This window comes from Taudactylus pleione, unplaced genomic scaffold, assembly GCF_031769625.1.
Source record: "Taudactylus pleione unplaced genomic scaffold, aTauple2 ptg001499l, whole genome shotgun sequence".
NCBI lineage: Eukaryota > Metazoa > Chordata > Amphibia > Anura > Myobatrachidae > Taudactylus > Taudactylus pleione.
Genome location: NW_028285897.1, coordinates 336,687 through 356,846, shown reverse-complemented (window position 1 = coordinate 356,846; position 20,160 = coordinate 336,687). Strand labels below are relative to the sequence as shown.

General features: G+C 41.5%; 1 protein-coding gene across 1 annotated transcript; it reads left to right on the top strand.

Annotated features, from left to right (window-relative positions):
* Positions 1 to 6,851: 6,851 nt before the first annotated feature.
* LOC148442455 (neural cell adhesion molecule 1-like) lies at positions 6,852 to 18,229 on the top strand. Its single transcript, XM_088463923.1, has 9 exons — positions 6,852 to 6,927; positions 10,458 to 10,541; positions 10,674 to 10,883; positions 12,923 to 13,066; positions 13,852 to 13,989; positions 14,504 to 14,615; positions 15,473 to 15,636; positions 16,303 to 16,486; positions 16,592 to 18,229. The coding sequence occupies exons 1-9, from the start codon at positions 6,876 to 6,878 to the stop codon at positions 16,638 to 16,640; spliced, it is 1,137 nt and encodes a 378-aa protein (XP_088320049.1). The 5' UTR covers positions 6,852 to 6,875; the 3' UTR covers positions 16,641 to 18,229.
* Positions 18,230 to 20,160: the final 1,931 nt, after the last annotated feature.

The window sequence follows — 20,160 nt, the reverse complement described above, 5'->3', positions numbered from 1 at the left end:
AATATGTGCCTCTTTAGTCTAATAATAGTAATATGTGCCCCCTTTATTCTATTAATAATAATATGTGCCTCTTTAGTCTAATAATAATAATAATAATCTGTGCCCCCTTTATTCTAATAATAATAAACTGTGTCCCCTTTAGTCTAATAATAGTAATATGTGCCCCCTTTATTCTAATAATAATAATCTGTGCCCCCTTTAGTCTATTATTAGTAATATGTGCCCCCTTTAGTCTAATAATAGTAATATGTGCCCCCTTCATTCTATTACTAATAATATGTTCCTCTTTAGTCTAATAATAATAATCTGTGTCCCCTTTAGTCTAATAATAACAATATGTGCCTCTTTAGTCTAATAATAGTAATATGTGCCCCCTTTAGTCCAATAAAAGTAATATGTGCCCCCTTTATTCTATTACTAATATGTGCCTCTTTAGTCTAATAATAATAATCTATGCCCCCTTTATTCTAATAATTATAATCTGTGCCCCCTTTAGTCTAATAATAGTAATATGTGCCCCCTTTAGTCTAATGATAATAATCTGTGCCCACTTTAGTATAATAATAGTAATGTGTGTCCCCTTTATTCTATTAATAATAATTTGCACCTCTTTAGTCTAATTATAGTTATATGTGCTCCCTTTATTCTGTCAATAATTATATGTGCCTCTTTAGTTTAATAGTAATAATCTGTGCTCCCTTTAGTCTAATAGTAATAATCTGTGCCCCTTTAGTTTAATAATAGTAATATGTGCCCCCTTTAGTATATTAATAATAATATGTGCCTCCTTTAGTCTAATAATAGTAATATGTGCCCCCTTTATTCTTTTAATAATAATCTGTGCCCCCTTTTGTCTAATAGTAATAATCTGTGCTCCCTTTAGTCTAATAATAATAATATGTGCCCCCTTTATTCTATTAATAATAATAATAATAATAATAATAATATGTGCCTCCTTTAGTGTAATAATATTAATATGTGTCCCCTTTATTCTATTAATAATAATCTGTGCCCCCTTTAGTCTAATGATAATAATCTGTGCTCCCTTTAGTCTGATAATAATATGTGCCCCCTTTATTCTATTAATAATAATATGTGCCTCCTTTAGGCTAATAATAGTAATTTGTGTCCCCTTTATTCTATTAATAATAATAAGTGCCCTCTTTAGTCTAATAGTAATAATCTGTGCCCCCTTTAGTCTAATAGTAATAATATGTGCTCCCTTTAGTCTAATAATAGTAATATGTGCCCCCTTTGTTCTATTAATAATAATATGTGTCCCCTTTAGTCTAATAGTAATAATCTGTGCTCCCTTTAGTATAATAATAATAATATGTGCCCCCTTTATTCTATTAATAATAATATGTGCCTCCTTTAGTCTAATAATAGTAATATGTGCCCCCTTTATTCTGTTAATAATAATATGTGCCTCTTTAGTCTTATAATAGTAATTTGTGCCCCCTTTATTCTATTAATAATAATATGTGTCCCCTTTAGTCTAATATTAATAAGCTGTGCTTCCTTTAGTCTAATAATAGTAATATGTGCCCCCTTTATTCTATTAATAATATGTGCCTCATTTAGTCTAATAATAGCAATATGTGCCCCCTTTAATCTATTAATAATAATGTGTGCCTCTTTAGAATAATAATAATAATAATAATAATAATAATAATAAATGTCCTCTTTAGTCTAATAATAATAATAATAATAATTACAAATAATAATAATAATAATAATATGTACACCTTTAATCTAATAATAATAATCTGTGCTCCCTTTAGTTTAATTTATTTATTTATTGCAAGTTATTTATATAGCGCACACATATTCTGCAGCGCTTTACGGAGATTATTTGTCCAGTCACATCAGTCCCTGCCCCAATGGAGTTTACAATCTATTTTCCCTACCACATGTACATGGGAGCCAATTAACCTACCAGTATATTTTTGGAGTGTGTGAGGAAACTCACTCAAGCATAGGGAGAATATACAAACTCCACACACTTAGGGCTGTGGTGGGAATTGAACCCACAACCTCAGTGCTTATATTTAGTAAAATATTTGTGCCGACTTTAGTTGAATAATATGTGCTACCTTTAGCAGAATGGTAATAATCTGTGCCCTGTTAATATTATTAATATAATTATAATAATAATAATAATAATAATAATAATATATGCTCCCTTTATTAGAATAGTAATAATCTGTAACTCATTTAGTAAAATAATCTGTGCCCACTTTAACGTTTAAATGTGAAACGTGTCCAAATCTACTACATAAAAGCGAAAATTTGTCCTTCTGTCCTTCTGTCTTTCTATACTAATCCACAGTTTACAAGCCAAGATTGTGAAATTTTACTTATGAGCGTATTAAAACACGGCGGAGGCAACTAAAAAATTTTTAAATCAAAATTAATTACTGTTAATTTTTAATTAATTAAAAAACACAATTTTTGCATAGCATTCACCCTCTACAGGTCGGTTACGGAATTAGAAAAGGATTTAGCTTATCTACTATTTTTTTACGGCATATGGGTAGGGCCTAGGAGCAAACATTTTGTGCTGTCATATTTTATAATGATATTAATGTTTATTATCAAAGAGAGCTTTAGCAGGCTTTCCCAGCATTCTCAGCTCTCTGACTATACCAAATTATGCAACAACATTTACTTCTTTCTTCAAACTGTGTCAAAATGATGACTTTGCAAGGACCCTGCTGTACTGTGAGCTGCCAAAATATTACACATGGAATGCTTCTCAAAAAGTTTTTATGTGCAGACAACAAGGAGTCACTGTAGATGGTCATCCGGGTATCAGAGCAACAGAAGCTCTTGGCCGTGTTTATACTGTACATCCAACAAATTTTGAATGCTTCTATCTCCGAAATTTGCTTTACACCATTACAGGTCCTAATTCCTTCAAAGACCTTAGGACTGTTGATGGGGAAGTTTGTCACACTTTTCGTGAGGCCTGCCTAAGGAGAGGTTTGTTGCAGGAGGATGTGTGAACAAACATTTTTAAAATCTGGGTACTCCAGCTAGTCTGAATATAAATAAAATATTCCCTGTAGTATAGTACTAGATATAATCTGTGCCTCCTTTATTTATCTTTCCCACTTCTATTTTTAGTACTGTAGTGTAGCATAGAGTACTGTAGTGTAGTATAGAGTACTGTAGTGTGGTATAGAGTACTGTAGTGTGGTAAAGAGTACTGTAGTGTAGTTTGGAGTAGTGTAGTATAGAGTACTGTAGTGTAGTATGGAGTACTGTAGTGTAGTTTTGAGTACTGTAGTGTAGTATGGAGTACTGTAGTGTGGTATAGGTTACTGTAGTGTAGTATGGAGTACTGTAGTGTAGTATAGAGTACTGTTGTGTGGTATAGGTTACTGTAGTGTAGTTTTGAGAACTGTAGTGTAGTATAGAACAGTAGTGTAGTATGGAGTACTGTAGTGTGGTATAGAGTACTGTAGAGTACTGTAGAGTTGTATGGAGTACTGTAGTGTAGTATAGAACTGTAGTGTAGTATGGATACTGTAGTGTGGTATAGAGTACTGTAGAGTACTGTAGAGTAGTATGAAGTACTATAGTGTGGTATAGAGTATTGTAGAGTAGTATGAAGTACTGTAGTGTGGTATAGAATACTGTAGTGTAGTATGGGGTACTGTAGTGTAGTATGGAGTACTGTAGTGAAGTATAGAGTACTGTAGTGTAGTATGGAGTAATATAGTGTGGTATAGAGTATTGTAGAGTAGTATGGAGTACGGTTCTGTGGTATAGGTTACTGTAGTGTAGTATGGAGTACTATAGTGTGGTATAGAGTATTGTACAGTAGGATGGAGTGCTGTAGGGTGGAATAGAGTACTGTAGTGTAGTATGGAGTACTGTAGTGTAGTATAGAGTACTGTAGAGTAGTATGGAGTACGGTTCTGTGGTATAGGTTACTGTAGTGTAGTATGGAGTACTGTAGTGTGGTATAGAGTACTGTAGAGTAGTATGGAGTACTATAGTGTGGTATAGAGTATTGTACAGTAGGATGGAGTACTGTAGGGTGGAATAGAGTACTGTAGTGTAGTATGGAGTACTGTAGTGTAGTATAGAGTACTGTAGTGTAGTATTGAGTACTGTAGCGTAGTGATATCCCCTGCTGGTCATTTGGGTAGTGCGCATGAGGGTTGGCTGCTGCCCCCTCATGGCAAAGTAAGTAGTGGGACCCACCAGGGATCCCCCGAGAACCCTAGTGGGCCAGCTGGCACTGGCTCACTTAATGCATGGCTGGCTCTAGGGGTGTTCGACCAGTGCAGTCACACAGGGGCGCCACCCGTAGAGGGCGGCACCCCTCCCCAGCATCCCGATTTCAGCGGGACAGTACTGTCCGCTGTTCCACCCTCCGCCCGAAGGGACCTGCGGGTGGTCAAATCGGGAGGTTGGGGACCCCCACCGCCGCAGCTGTGTGGTGATGCCGGACCCCCGGAGTGCACCCTGAGTGTGAATGGATGCCGCGCGCATGCGCGCGGCAACCATTCACTGACGGGAGAGGGCTGGGGGAAGCCCAGCCAGTGATGGATTGCTGGGCTTTACCCCCAGCCTGACATTATTTGAAGGCATGCCATGCGGGCACGCCTCCAAATAAAGTCACACAGTGGGCATGGCCTATGGTAAGTAGGCCACGCCCCCAAATTCGGGCACGTGCGGCTTCGCCGCGCGCGATTTTAAGGCGCCTTCTCGAGGGCCGGCACAGGGTGCTCCGAACCCTGTAGCCGGCCCTGCTTAATGGGACTGTTTTTTTTTTAGTGACCTTCAGAACTGCAAAAATCACAATAACTTGACATAAGGGGCACAGTGGTAAGCATTGCTGCCTCACAGTGCTGGGGCCTTGAGTTGAATTCTGACAAATGTGCTATCTGTGTGGAGTTTGCTTGTCTTCCCCATGTTTGCGGAGGTTTCCCCCTGATACTCCGCTTTCACCCGAAGCTCCAAAAATTAACTGGTACATCACTCCTGGCAAAACTAACAAAAGAGTGTTTGAATGGGAGGAAATATATTTATTGCAAATTATATTGGGGACTGGACTATATAAATTAGTATTAAATATTCTCTGGAAAGGGCTGTGTAATATCTTAGTGATACATAAATGACAGGTAATAATAAAGAATGTTGTGCAGATAATTCATTGGATAAGTCACTGGGTGCCCCTGCGCTCGGCTGTGCTTTGGAAGGCATTAGCATATTTTCGCAGTAGCAGTCCCTGCAAAATCGCAGATACGATTGCACTAGTGTCCGTCTCTGAATCACGCCGTATATTTTTTAATGCAAAGCAAAATTTATATTTATACATTAGAGGTGTGCGCCGGCCACTTTTCGTGTTTTGTGCTTTGGTTTTGGATCTGGATCTTTCTTCGTGTTTTGGATCTGGATTGATTTTGCCAAAATCACCCTTCCGTGTTTTGGGTTCTGGGTTTGCACATGGCCCATCTAGGAGTGGCACTGCAGTGGCAGACAGGATGGCAGTTTGAAAAACTAGGCCCCAAAGAGTACATACTTGGCGCTGCTACTTTGTTGATGCACGTGCGGCTAACGGGCACACAAACACAAAAAAATTAATCATTTTTAAATGTTTTAATTTTTTTGGCCACTTTGAGGGTTACACCGTCCCTTCAACAGACCAGCCGGCCCTTGACTTATGAGACAGGCGCGCGCTTGGCGCTGCTTCTTTGCTGATGCACGTGCGGCTAATGCGCACACAAACAGAAAAAAACATTTTTTTTGCACTTTGGGGGAGCACTCCTGATGGGCAGAGCACCCCCTGGACAACACTCCAGCACCCCATTAGGACTACAGCCTTTATGGGACACTGCACAACACAGTCCAGCCAGCCCCTATGGACTTTGGAGTGGACACAGCCCCTATGGACAACTGACTGCACAACACAGCCCAGCCAGCCCCTATGGACAACAGCAGCACAACACAGCCCAGCCAGCCCCTATGGACAACAGCAGCACAACACAGCCCAGCCAGCCCCTATGGACAACAGCAGCACAACACAGCCCAGCCAGCCCCTATGGACAACAGCAGCACAACACAGCCCAGCCAGCCCCTATGGACTTTGAGTGGACACAGCCCCTATGGACAACAGCAGCACCAGCACAGCAAACTCCCACCCTCCCTCTACACTGTCCACACCCGGAGTGAAAAATGGCGCTGATGCGGGGACCTTTTATAGAATCCAAAACCCGCGAGAATCCGACAGCGGGATGATGACATTTCGCCTCGATTTCAGATCCGAGCCAGGCGAGAAAACTCGAACCTGACTCGGATCCAGCTCAGATCTGGGGGGGCTCGGGGGGTTCGGATTTTGGAAATCCGAACCCGCTCATCCCTAATATATATATATACAGACCTTAAGAAATTAGTTGACTGGATTATCAACCTTTTTTTGTAATCTCAGAACTCCTGGCACTTAAGTAGTTAAGTATATTAATAGGAATATCCCATTTTATATATACGGCATCTGTTCCTGCTGCCTCTATGCCTCATGCTGTAGATGGAGTTATTTGAAGTTGGACGGCTGTGTAAGCCTTCTTCCTTCCTCCACAGGACAGACACACGTCTCCTCTCCCAATTGCTCCCACCCCCCCTTTCCTCTCCCCTATGGATTCCGATGTCCCCAGTCCTCGCTCCTGGCGCCTGACAGACTTCAGGATGACATAGGAGTGAGGTGAGCAGAGAGCTGGACGTGATGTGCGGTGAGGAGGGGGCTGGAGTGCCGGGTGGGGGGACAGAGGGCAGGATCCAGGACAGCAGGGTATAAATCCCATAGGGATGAGCTGATGCACCACACACGTCCAGTCCCCAGGACCAGAACATCCATTTACAAGATGTCACCACTAAGATGCTCTATGGTCTTATTATTCTTACTGACACGCTCAGGTGAGCAAACTTCACTACATTCATATTATTGGTTTATATTGTATTATTATTATTATTCTTACTGACACGCTCAGGTGAGCAAACTTCACTACATTTATATTATTGGTTTATATTGTTATTATTATTATTATTATTATTATTATTATTATTATTATTACTGACATGCTCAGGTGAGCAAACTTCACTACATTTATATTATTGGTTTATATTGTATTATTATTATTATTAATGACACGCTCAGGTGAGCAAACTTCACTACATTTATATTATTGGTTTATATTGTATTATTATCATTATTATTATTATTATTATTATTCTTACTGACACGCTCAGGTGAGCAAACTTCACTACATTTATATTATTGGTTTATATTGTATTATTATCATTATTATTATTATTCTTACTGACATGCTCAGGTGAGCAAACTTCACTACATTGATATTATTGGTTTATATTGTATTATTATCATTATTATTATTATTCTTACTGACACGCTCAGGTGAGCAAACTTCACTACATTCATATTATTGGTTTATATTGTTATATTATTATTATTATTATTATTATTCTTCCTGACATGCTCAGGTGAGCAAACTTCACTACATTCATATTATTAGTTTATATTATTATTATTATTATTATTATTATTATTATTCTTACTGACACGCTCAGGTGAGCAAACTTCACTACATTCATATTATTGGTTTATATTGTATTATTATTATTATTATTATTATTATTATTATTATTCTTACTGACACACTCAGGTGAGCAAACTTCACTACATTCATATTATTGGTTTATATTGTTATTATTATTATTATTATTATTATTATTATTCTTACTGACACGCTCAGGTGAGCAAACTTCACTACATTCATATTATTGGTTTATATTGTATTATTATTATTATTATTATTCTTACTGACACACTCAGGTGAGCAAACTTCACTACATTCATATTATTGGTTTATATTGTTATTATTATTATTATTATTATTACTGACATGCTCAGGTGAGCAAACTTCACTGCATTCATATTATTGGTTTATATTGTTATTATTATTATTATTATTATTATTCTTACTGACACGCTCAGGTGAGCAAACTTCACTACATTCATATTATTAGTTTATATTATTATTATTATTATTATTCTTACTGACACGCTCAGGTGAGCAAACTTCACTACATTCATATTATTGGTTTATATTGTATTATTATTATTATTATTATTCTTACTGACACACTCAGGTGAGCAAACTTCACTACATTCATATTATTGGTTTATATTGTTATTATTATTATTATTATTATTATTACTGACATGCTCAGGTGAGCAAACTTCACTGCATTCATATTATTGGTATTGTACTATTATTATTATTATTATTATTATTATTAGTAGTAGTAGTAGTAGTAGTAGTAGTAATTATTATTAATAATAATATAATATTATACAATTATTATTATTATTATTATTATTATTATTATTACATTTGGGGATTACTTTCTCTGAATATACTGAACATATATCATGTACAAACCAGGGTTCTAGTTGTGCTTGTTTGCTTGAATGTGATACTGCCTGCATTGTTCGCTATAATATTAGCAACCTTAGGACTTATTACATATATAGGAAAGACACACCACAGGTTCATATCTTATTTGTGATACACACAACAGGCCAGATGTATTAAGCTCTGGAGAGTGATAAAACGGAGAGTGATAATCTACCAACCAATCAGCTACTAACTGTCATTTTTCACAGCCTGTAACATGACGGTTGGGAGCTGAGTGGCTGCTAGTTTATCACTCTCCACTTTATTACTTTTCAGAGCTTAGTACATCTAGAGTTACAGCAAATTAATAGGATTGGTTTCTATAGGTAACAAGTTAACAACACATTTGTGTGGTCAATTGCTATGGTGTACAGTACATTTGTGTAATTGGTTGCTATGGCTTGTGATTGGTAACTATGGATTATAACAAACTAATGTGGTCGGTGGGGTGGGTAAAAACACATTAGTGTGATCAGTTGCCACGTGTTGCAGGCTATTAGTGTGATCAGTTGCTATGGGTTGCAGCACACTAGTGTGATCAGTTGCAACAGGTTATAGCGCATTAGTAAGATTGGTTGCTATGGGTTACAGCACATTAGTGTTTAAGCAGTTGCTACAGGTTACAGGAAAGTAGTATGCTTCAGTTTACAGCACATTAGGGTGAGTAGTTGCTACGGGTTACAACACATTTTAGTCATTTGCAATAAGTTATTAATTAAATCTTTAGAACCGATTATATCAGATAAATCAATGTATGTGCTAAACATGACGGTAACAGATCACACTAATGACCCAAAGCCGTAGAAACTGCTCATTGTAATGTACTGTAACTCATAGCAACCAATCACATGACGAATAACGTGGCGTGTCATGTTGACACGCCCCCATTTTCCAGTGGCCATGCCCTTGTGGCATGTGGCCACGCCCACTTTTCGGCACGCACGCCTTAGCCACACGCACATAGGGGGGTGGGCTCCGTTTTTTCATCTTGCCCTGGACTCCACCCTAGTTACGCCACGGATGGGCACTGATATTACAGATGAGAGTAAATCTTGGCTGCTGTTCAACCCCTCAGCAGAGATATGTTATACGTTTCGTCTATTGTTGTCAGACATTGGGCTCTATTTACTACAATCCGCGATCAGGCTAAGCCCCGCCCCCCCCGCGATCGCGGCCCCCCGTGACCCCCCCTCCCCCCCGCGACCCCCCCCTCCCTTCATTACACTCACCTGCATCCTCCTGGCCTCCGATGATCTTCTCCGGGCTTCCCGATCAGGTGATCTCCCATACTGCACTGGGGCCCCAGTGTACTATGGGAGACCAGCTGACCGGAGAGGAGCCATCACCGGAGGCCCGATCACCGGTCCCTGGATTCAGGTAAGTAAAAAAAAAAATGTTTAATTTTTTTTTCTTTTTTTTTACAGCAATCAGCTTGCGGTCTGTTTTAGACCACACAGCTGATTACTGGTACCCGGCTCCCGCCTCTGCTTTCCCCGTTAGATCAGAGTGGGAGCCCGGTAACCGGGGGAGACCCTGGATAACGCCACCTCCAGGTGGTGTTATTATCACAGGGCTTCCCCCGGTATTTTTTCACATTTATTTTTAGTAACTGTGGTCGGATCACATTTCCCATTACAATTATGGGAAATGGGATCTGCTTTACTAAAAATAAGTGATACTGGGGGTTGGAGTAGAATTTTACTAATTCTACTCCAATTGCCCTGTAATAACTACAGGTGAAACTAAAATAATGTGAAAAGGGTGTGAAAACACAAAACAGCCCTTTTTCACTTTATTTTAGTAAAAATAATGTTAATAAATAGAGCCCTAAGTCTCAGCACATAATGACTTTTTATGTTTTGCATTGATTCGTATGACAACATTTTGATGCAAAATATTATTGTGCACACATTCAGCCTTTTTAAAAAGCTTATAACTGTTTAACCTTTTTTATTTTTTTATTTCTAGCGTCTTGTTCAAAACCTCGCCTGGAAATCATCCCGCCCGATGGATCGATTTATTTAGGGGAAAACAAGTTCTTTTTATGTAAAGGTAAGGACGTGACGTTCAGCACATTCTGCAACTAGCCCCGTGTCTGTATAGACTGTACAGAAGATTTCCATGAATGCAATGTAATAAGTACGTCTTTGATGTGGTCCTTCCTTTCTAATGTTATTCCAATAGCCGATGTTGAAACAACGTTGAAATGGCTTACTGATGATGATGAGGAGATTAGTGATGAGGAAGATCGCTACAAGTTAAAAGAAATTGATGAGGTCACCCATGGTCTCACGGTAACGGCATCCAAGGTGGAGCCTGACCGCATCATCAAATGTCAGGCGGAGTCTTCATCCGGAGAGACGGCAACCGAAGAGTTCAGGCTGAGCGTCATCCGTAAGTTCTGCTGGTATACGGCTGATATTACTCTGTAATCATACTGTATACCTGCAGAGGCAGAACGTGTCCCATATACATATACCTAACATGAAACAAAAAGCATTGGAACATAGGACCTCATTCAGAGGCGCTCGTTGGATGCAAGCAGTCGCACAGAATCAGGGCGGCCGCTTGCATCCTGAACGGCCGCCTCCTTGTCGATCATTAAGCTGTGGGTTACCATCCACAGCTTAACGACTGACCATGTTGAAGGTCGCGATGGTGATCACCATCGCGACCATCGGGGCTTACGACCAGACCCTAAGTTTGGGTCTGGGCACTCGTAAGCCCCAGGGAGCTTCCTGCTCTGATGGAGCAGGAAGCTCCCCACTGACATCACTGGTGATGTCAGTGCGGCCGCCACCCCGGCCCGGCTACCAAACGGGGCAAGCTGTCGATCAACATCGACAGCCGCCCCTTTGGTAGCGAGCTCCGGAGCGACAGAGTTTATCTGTCGCTCTGGGGCTTGCGCACACGCAATGCGGTCGCTGCGCATGCGCAGGCCTTACCATCGAGTAGGTTACGAGCGCATCGGCGCTCGCGACCGACTCTGAATAAGGTCCATGATCCTAAAGATACATAATGTTCCATATTGTGGGGAATTAAAATTATTGAGTGCACGGTGTAACATGGCATTGCCAGGACCCAAACAGGACTTGGCAGAGACCCTCTCGGGATGGTTGGTTGGAATTCCAGGACCTCCTCCCAGTCCAGCCGCCGCTTGCCCCAGTACATTTGATATCATGAGGTTAGAGAAGTGGAGTCCAGGAACACAAACCTCATCGCCCCCTCGTCCCCAGATTGCGGTTTAGCATATTAGGCACTCTGCAAGCCACCTGCCCACTTCCAGACTGAAGTCAGCGATTTGGGCGGCCGATGCCGCGACTCACACTCAGTTTCATCATTGTAGCCCCCACTTCCACTTCACAATGCTTGTAGTAGTGGCATTATATAGCGCAGTGTGGGGGTCACAATGACACGATCATTGCCACCTTGCGCCGCTCACTTGTCTGCACCCTCATCTTCTGACCTGGCTGTTTCATCCAGCAGGGGTTCAGCCAGAAAGTCAGCAATAATGGGAATCGCCCCCTCGGCGGCTGCATCAGTCGCACACCCCTATTTATGGCACTGAATCCGGGCCCCGGAGAAGTTCTAATAAATGTAGTGATGCATTTCATTAGAACGTGCTTTGTATCACTGCTTAAACCTCTTCATAGTCAGAAATAGCAACACTGACACTGACAGGGGGTATGAATTATCTAGTCAGAATTCTAATGAGGGGGAACCTTATTGCAAAACAATGTTTCTAATTAAATACACTTCATGATTGTGTCTGTTTGGAGATGGACTACGTGCGGATGCTCGACCGTTGGTGCAAGCTAATAGATAGTGATGGTGACTGACGGCCAAGTCTGATTGGCTAAATGTGTCTAAATCCTTCCCAATTATGCTAATTTTCTGTGCAGGATTGCTGTGCAATGAGCGATTGCTTTTGCAGCAATAAAATATGTTTCCTCGTCAGCTTGTTATGTGGAGGCTACATAGACTGTATGTTTATTATTGCTGTATGTGCACCTTTTTCTACTTTCATTTTGCATGCTTCCTGAGACTTTATCACATATGAATTTCACGGTCTGCCCATGTACTGTAATGCGTATGCATTGTGTACAGCTTTTGAAGCTTTTTTTTATTGTCACCATGAAGCCACACTTCCTGCCGTAATCCAGACCCAGCTGCTATCCTTGTCTGCTGGAGTAATCACCAGTCATTGCATTTTGCTTGGCGTGCCGAGCTGGACACATCTTGCGTTTGTGTGCAGCTTTGCCTAGGTAGCAGAAATATTTTTATTTTTGGTATATTTACACTTACAATTATGTACAACTTGCTCCAAGCTCAGCATAGGCCCATTTATGATGATTTCTAAATGTGTCGCATATTCTATCCCATGCCGCATAACACATCATATCAATATAACTCGATTTTAATTTTTCCTACAGAGAAGCCGCAGTTTGTGAAAGATAAGGAGACTCGGAAAGAATTTACAGCGGATTCAGTCGCTCAGCTGCCCTGTACAGTGGAAGGGATCCCGCGTCCCCAGGTCACCTGGTTCCGCTATGGTATCGCCATCACCAACCTACCAGGTCAGTCTCAAATATGGGCTACGCAACTAATCTTCCCAACACAGAACCGACATTAGCAGAATGCCCTTAAACAAGCATAGTAGGGATGGCCATCAACCATCGATGATTCATAATCATCGATGGTTTATGGCCGATGTCGAATGTTTTTTCCCATCGATGGGGGAGAACCAGATGGTCTCCCTCCATCGATGGAAGAACATAAATAGTTTTCCTTTTTTTTTCAAGGTACCGAGACACGGAGCATAGCTCCGCCCCTGACACCTGCAAAGCCATGCCCCCCGGTTCTGATTGGCCTGCCCATGGGCCAGTCAGTCATGGAACAGGGATGACATTGGTTGGGGAAGCCATCGACGGTCATCCATTGCATAGTTGATTACCATTGATGGCCACTTTCTTTTGTGCCATCGATAGAAACCATACCGATGGCCATCCCTAAAGCACAGGCTTTGTCTCGGGTAACTGGGTAACCCGCCCCTCTCATCATGATGCATAACACATTCTGCGGGACTTTGCTGGAAATTATATCTAAGGATTTGGCCACTGGGTCAATGCTCCATTTCTACCTGAATTTTATTTTCCGATGCTAAATATACAGCTCAGAGTCATAAATAACTACAAATACACCGGAAAAAAACACTCTGAATGCAATATGACCTAATGTATATATAGTTTTATGTAAAAAGAAATGACATTTACCTAAATGGTACATAAAAATGATTTGCTGTAATGGAGTAACCCTAATGGCTAATCCGTCTTGTCTCCTTTCTGTGCTATCTCCCCTTTAGGTCACCTCTCTGCCAGTAGAGACGGGACTCTGACCATAGGAAAGATTCAGCTGTCGGACGCTGGGATGTATTACTGCCAGGCGTACATCAGAGACAGGAATGAGATTGCCTACAAGAACGTCTCAGTCACCGTCAATGGTGAGGTTCTACGTTCTCTCCTGTGTAACTATCTGGGGCTGGATTGGTTGTAATGGGGTTTTGCATCAGGCAATGTTGTCTTTAGCTTTTGGTCACAGTGTATAAGGGACTCCGTGACAACCATTATCGGCTGAGTCTAATGTTAGACACAGCAGTGATGTCGGGGCTTAGTGGAGCGATTTTTTTTCTTCCTCACATGCGTCTAATGCTGGGTACACATTAGCCAATGTGTACCTGTAATACCCCAAATATTTGAGGTATTATGCCTGCCGCTCTACATTGTGTTTACCTATACATGCAGAAGTAGAGATGCCCTGCGATAGGTCAGCTGGATGGCTGGAGACAGTTGGGAGAATAGGAGCGGCAGTTGGTGAGTGGTAGTTAGTCCGGAGGGTGCAGCTAAGAGGCAGGAACTACTGGTTGGGCTGAAGAGAGCAGAACGCAGAAATGATGGCACGTTCCGATTATTTTACCCGAGAGCGCTAAATATAATTTTTACTTTTTGTCATTTCAGCCGCTCCAGTTGTGCGTTTCCAGAATCCTTTGGTAAATCTGACCTCAAAGTCCAACGCCTCCTTCACCTGCTTCGTGAGTGGGCATCCCGAGCCGCAGATCACCTGGAAGAAGTAAGAATCCATTTATAGTATTGATATAGTTCTGACGGGAGGAAGCGTTTTGTCTACTGAACTACATGATATGCAAAGAAGACAAAATAAAACGTAGAGAAAGACAAAGAAAATGGCAAACGATGACCTTTTGTCCATTGTTATAGTACGAGTTATTTACCGAGTTGCCAGGCCGATGTTTCTCATGTATGCGGAAACCCAGGTGTTAGCGCTAAAGAAGAAAATAAATAATAATAATAATATAAAAAATAGAATTGGGAGGGGAGGCAGCTCTAGAATCTATGGGGCTCTCAATGTTCTAGTTACACAGCTGGACTGACTCAATGGGGTATATTTACTAAAGTGACAGTTTTTAGAAGTAGAGATGTTGCCCATAGCAACCAATCAGATTCTACTTATCATTTAACTAGCACCTTCTAGAAGATAATAGCTAGAATCTGATTGGCTGCTATGGGTAACATCTCAAATTCTAAAAACTCTCACTTTAGTACATTTACCCCTATAGGTGCCATAGGCACACAGTAGTCAGTGGGGCCTACACTAAGCAGAATTTATAAGGAACTGTACATAAGATACTTTACCTTTATGCTAATGGAAATAGTTCAAAGTTAGTTACAGTACACAATTGAGGGGAGATGTACTAAGCTCTGGAAAGTGATACATTGGAGAGTGCTACACTACCAGCTAATCAGCTCCTGTCTTGTTACAGGCTGTGTTTGAAAACTAACAGGAGCTGATTGCTTGGTAGTTTATCACTCTCCAATGTATCACTTTCCAGAGCTTAGTACATCTGCCCCGTGGTCTGGCTGGTAAATTTAATCTTTCCTTTAATGATCTCCAATGTGATTGGTCCACAGAGGGGAGGAGCCGGTAACGCTCGATGGACAGAAATACGTCCTCAGCTCCAACAACCTGGAACTGTCGATCACTGACCTGGAGACGTCTGATGAGGGGGAATACACCTGTCACGCCAGCAACAGATTCGGGGAACACAACACAACATTGGTTCTGCAAGTCATCAGTAAGTGGAGGAGGGGTTTCCTAGCCAGAAATGATAGCAGAACCCTTTAAAATGAGCAAATCCTCTATCAGGGGTCTTCAACCTTGGCCCCCAGCTGCTGTGGAACTACACATCCCAGTATGCACTGCGACCTTTTTGATATAACAGCATGCTAAAACTATGGCAGTGCATGCTGGGATGTGTAGTTCCACAGCAGCTGGAGGGCCAAGGTTGAAGACCCCTGCTCTACAGTATGTCAGCTGTGAATGTGTGAACTAGTTACTAAGACTTGCTCAAAGAAACCAATCAGCTACTAGCTGTCATTTCAGAGCATTTGCTAGATAAAGAGCTGGAAGCTGATTGGTTGCTTTGGGAAACTTCACCACTTTATGCAAATTTATGCAAATTTCCTTCTTGTTTGAGAGCTTCCATTAGATTTCCCTAATTCCTTCTCACAAGTATACTATGTACTGTAAGTTCTAATAAGGTCCTAAGAGTATGATTAGAGGCAAATAGCGGCAACGTCTTAACTTTGGACAATCCACAACAGCACCAAATTGTTTCCAGTGTTGGTGGATTTGGCTCTATAAAAGCAATTCTCAAGACGATATGTACAGACAGAGCTCACATTGTTTTGGGAACTTTGCCCCATTAGGATTAACGTCTGATTTCCATATGTCACTCCAGATCCCCCACATGGCGTAGGAGCCGGTCTGATCGCCGGGGTCATCCTGCTGATATTCTTGGTTACTCTACTGGCTGTGGACTTGAACTGTTATAGGACCAGGCGTCGAGGGTTTCTCATGTACTTCGCCACCAGGATGCTGGGTAGGCCATCCCCGAGGGTCAAGCTGGAGGAGCCTGACATTAAGTAAGTGTCCTACTGATAACCGACTTCTGTAACTGTGCACCAGGCTCATCCAGAAGTTCTCCACCCTCTTCTCCAGACTTATACCATTCCATTGTCCTTTTGCAGGAAAGAGAACTCCAGCCACGTTGTGAATATCTCAGGCATGGATGCCTGACACCTTCCCACAATCAGAGAGGCATGAGAGAGGATTCTTTGGGATACAAAGACAAAGTATGGACTTGTTCATAGCTCAGCTGCATCTAGCAGCCTCAGAGCACCGCAGAGGACTTTTCCTTACGGACTGCGCACTGTACACAAATCACATCTCTCCATCTTCCCAGCCATTAGAGAGAACCCGCAATCCAACGTCATTGTCACATATTTGTATTTGTTCTTAAATACGTTACGTAGGCTGAAGTCATGTACATACTGTATACTGTAACCTGACCTCAGTTAGGGCTTCTGTGTGTGGCAGTAGCTCTGGAAGTCTTGTTTCTTCAGCGCAGTCTCCTGTTTTCGATCAATTTATTTGATTATTGTAGAAAGTTGGCGACTCTAAGGGGTATATTCACTAAAGGTCAGTTTCAATCGATTGAATATCGATCAAAATCGATGTTGTGCTTCAGGGGCTAAAAGACACATTTACTAACAGATAATTTTCACATATTTTTTTAATTATTGTAATTATTTAGTAATTGTGTGATTTAGCCCCGGAAACACAACATCGATGTTGATCAAAATCAATTAAACTTGACCTTTAGTAAATATACCCCTAAGTGTCCTGAGTTTAGATAGCTAGATTACAGTATATAGCAGTGTATAACATACCTTACAACCTGGACGAAGAGTATTACGTTTAGTCATTCCACCTTTTATACTGTTCCATGATGGTGGTATTAGGGTGGTCTGGATGACTGGATGAGGTTACAAAATCACCTGTGAAGACCCTCGTAAAAATGAAAGTTTTGTCATTTTTCTTTATTATTTTTGATGATGAAATTGTGGTTGGTTGCTATGGAATACAGTAACTTTTCCCCCCTACGCCATGGACCACAACGCATTCCTCTAACACACAGTATGTTCAATTGATTGCAATTAAGATATTGTGCAAAATTAAACTTAAGTGTCTGAAATTTTGCATAAGGAATGAATTAATTGACCCCCTCCCCTAAATCGCCACTCAGATTATAAATGACAGGTAACGAGGCACGCTGTCAATACTTGCTTCCAGCTGGACTCATCGGAAATGTAACCCCTTGTGAGAGCTCCCTGTACAGCACATCCTCGCTGTTTGGATGAAAGTATTTGTTTTTGCACTTGGCATCAGTAGCGACTGAAAGCACTAATGGATGACTAATATAAGCTCCTGAGTAATGCTATATTTATTCCGAGTATTGTTACATATGTGCCCACAAGATTGTGAGGTGTCTGTTTCTGATAAAATTAAGAGTCTTTAGAATAAATACTGAGGGGGAGATGTATTAACGCTTCTAAAGACATTTCCCCTAGCAACCAATCAGCATCTTGCTCTTGTTTATCTGGTACATTCCATAAAATAATAGCTAGAAGCTGATTGGTTGCTATGGTGAAATTTCTCCTCCTGTCCTCTCCTGAAGGTTTAATACATCTCACCCAAAGTGTCAAATTAAATTCCCTCAATGTGGTTATTGAATAGGTAATTAGGGGAACCCCTTAATTGGGGAGCCCATCAAATGATGCTATAATGTAATGTACATAGACTGTGTATTCTCACAACTGTTTAAATAAAACACATTTTATAAAACAAAAATGTAAGCTTGGCAATATGTTATGACAGGTTCTTATATATACAGATGCGCCCAGTTACATGGTGGCTGATCTCGCCACAATGTGCGCACGCATCATGCCATGCTTTTTCCCCACGCCTCCATATGCTACAGCACACTCTGGCGCACTGCGATTGCACTATGCACTCCTATGGAAGTGCGGTCAGATACGCAGTGCGCATATCAGCTCACAGGCACGAATCTCATGCTACACTATGCGTGATTCACCGCGCAAGCGGCACAGCAATGATATAGCTGGGCATATCTGTAGAGTCTGTGAGTTAGTATATATATATATATATATAAATATATATATATACTAATATGTTATATGGACACAAGCAAGTTTGAAAGGTGACATCTGGGACAAAGTTGGAGTAAAAGAGAATTATGTAGTAAAGCTGATGAGGACAGACAGACATGACTATGGCTATAGGTTATTAATATATGGTTGGTGTAAACTTGACTATGACATGACTATGGCTACAAACACATTCTCTGTACATATTAATTTTCTTCGAGCCACTTATACACAAACTCTGTTATACATTCATTTTCAACAATGATATAAGTGCGACCACCGGAAGGGAGCCTGGCGTCTGCGGTCTTCACTGAAGGGATTCTTGTGTTAAAATAATAGGAATCCAATCCAAATGATTGGACACACTAAATCACATGTCCGTAGAATATTCCCCAATGACCACACACTTCCCAGCGTGACAGCACGACTCAAATACTTCCAACTGTGACCAAAACCTAATCACAAAGCCACAGCAGTATCACTCCACAAGTGTAAACAATAACATCACTCACAGAGAGACTACTGACAGAAGAACATGGATGGGTACTGATACATCTGACAGGCGTGTCATAAATTGCCTTACATGCAAATGTAAATGAGCCCCAGAGCAGTTAGTAAGATCTATTTGTTGATGAAAACACACTGATATTTTTCAGGGCTTGCTCATCAGGTAGATTGCTAAACTCTTCAGGGAGTCAGGGAGATTGCTACTATACCAGGGAGTCTTCCTGACAATCAGGGAGAGTCAGAAAGTAGGTCTCACAGTCTCCATAACATCACTCTACATACTTATATACATACAGTTACACACATACAGACAGACAATAGAGTGCTTCTCCTCTATCCCATGTCGCTGCACTGACTGTATAATGCAGTGAACCCCGACCCTGCTTCCACCTCTTGTTCAGTATTCTTTTCTACAGACCTGTCTCAAACACTTCATCTCTCCTGACACTGCATCTCTCCTGACACTGCGTCTCTCCTGACACTGCATCTCTCCTGACACTGCGCCTCTCCTGACACTGCGTCTTTCCTACACTGCATCTCTCCTGACACTGCGTCTTTCCTGACACTGCATCTCTCCTGACACTGCGTCTCTCCTGACACTGCATCTCTCCTGACACTGCGCCTCTCCTGACACTGCATCTCTCCTGACACTGCATCTCTCCTGACACTGCGCCTCTCCTGACACTGCGTCTTTCCTACACTGCATCTCTCCTGACACTGCGTCTTTCCTGACACTGCATCTCTCCTGACACTGCGTCTCTCCTGACACTGCATCTCTCCTGACACTGTGCCTCTCCTGACACTGCGTCTCTCCTGACACTGCATCTCTCCTGACACTGTGCCTCTCCTGACACTGCATCTCTCCTGACACTGCGTCTCTCCTGACACTGCGTCTCTCCTGACACTGTGCCTCTCCTGACACTGCATCTCTCCTGACACTGCATCTCTCCTGACACTGCGTCTCTCCTGATACTGCACCTCTCCTGACACTGCGTCTCTCCTGACACTGCATCTCTCCTGACACTGCACCTCTCCTGACACTGCACCTCTCCTGACACTGCATCTCTCCTGACACTGCGTCT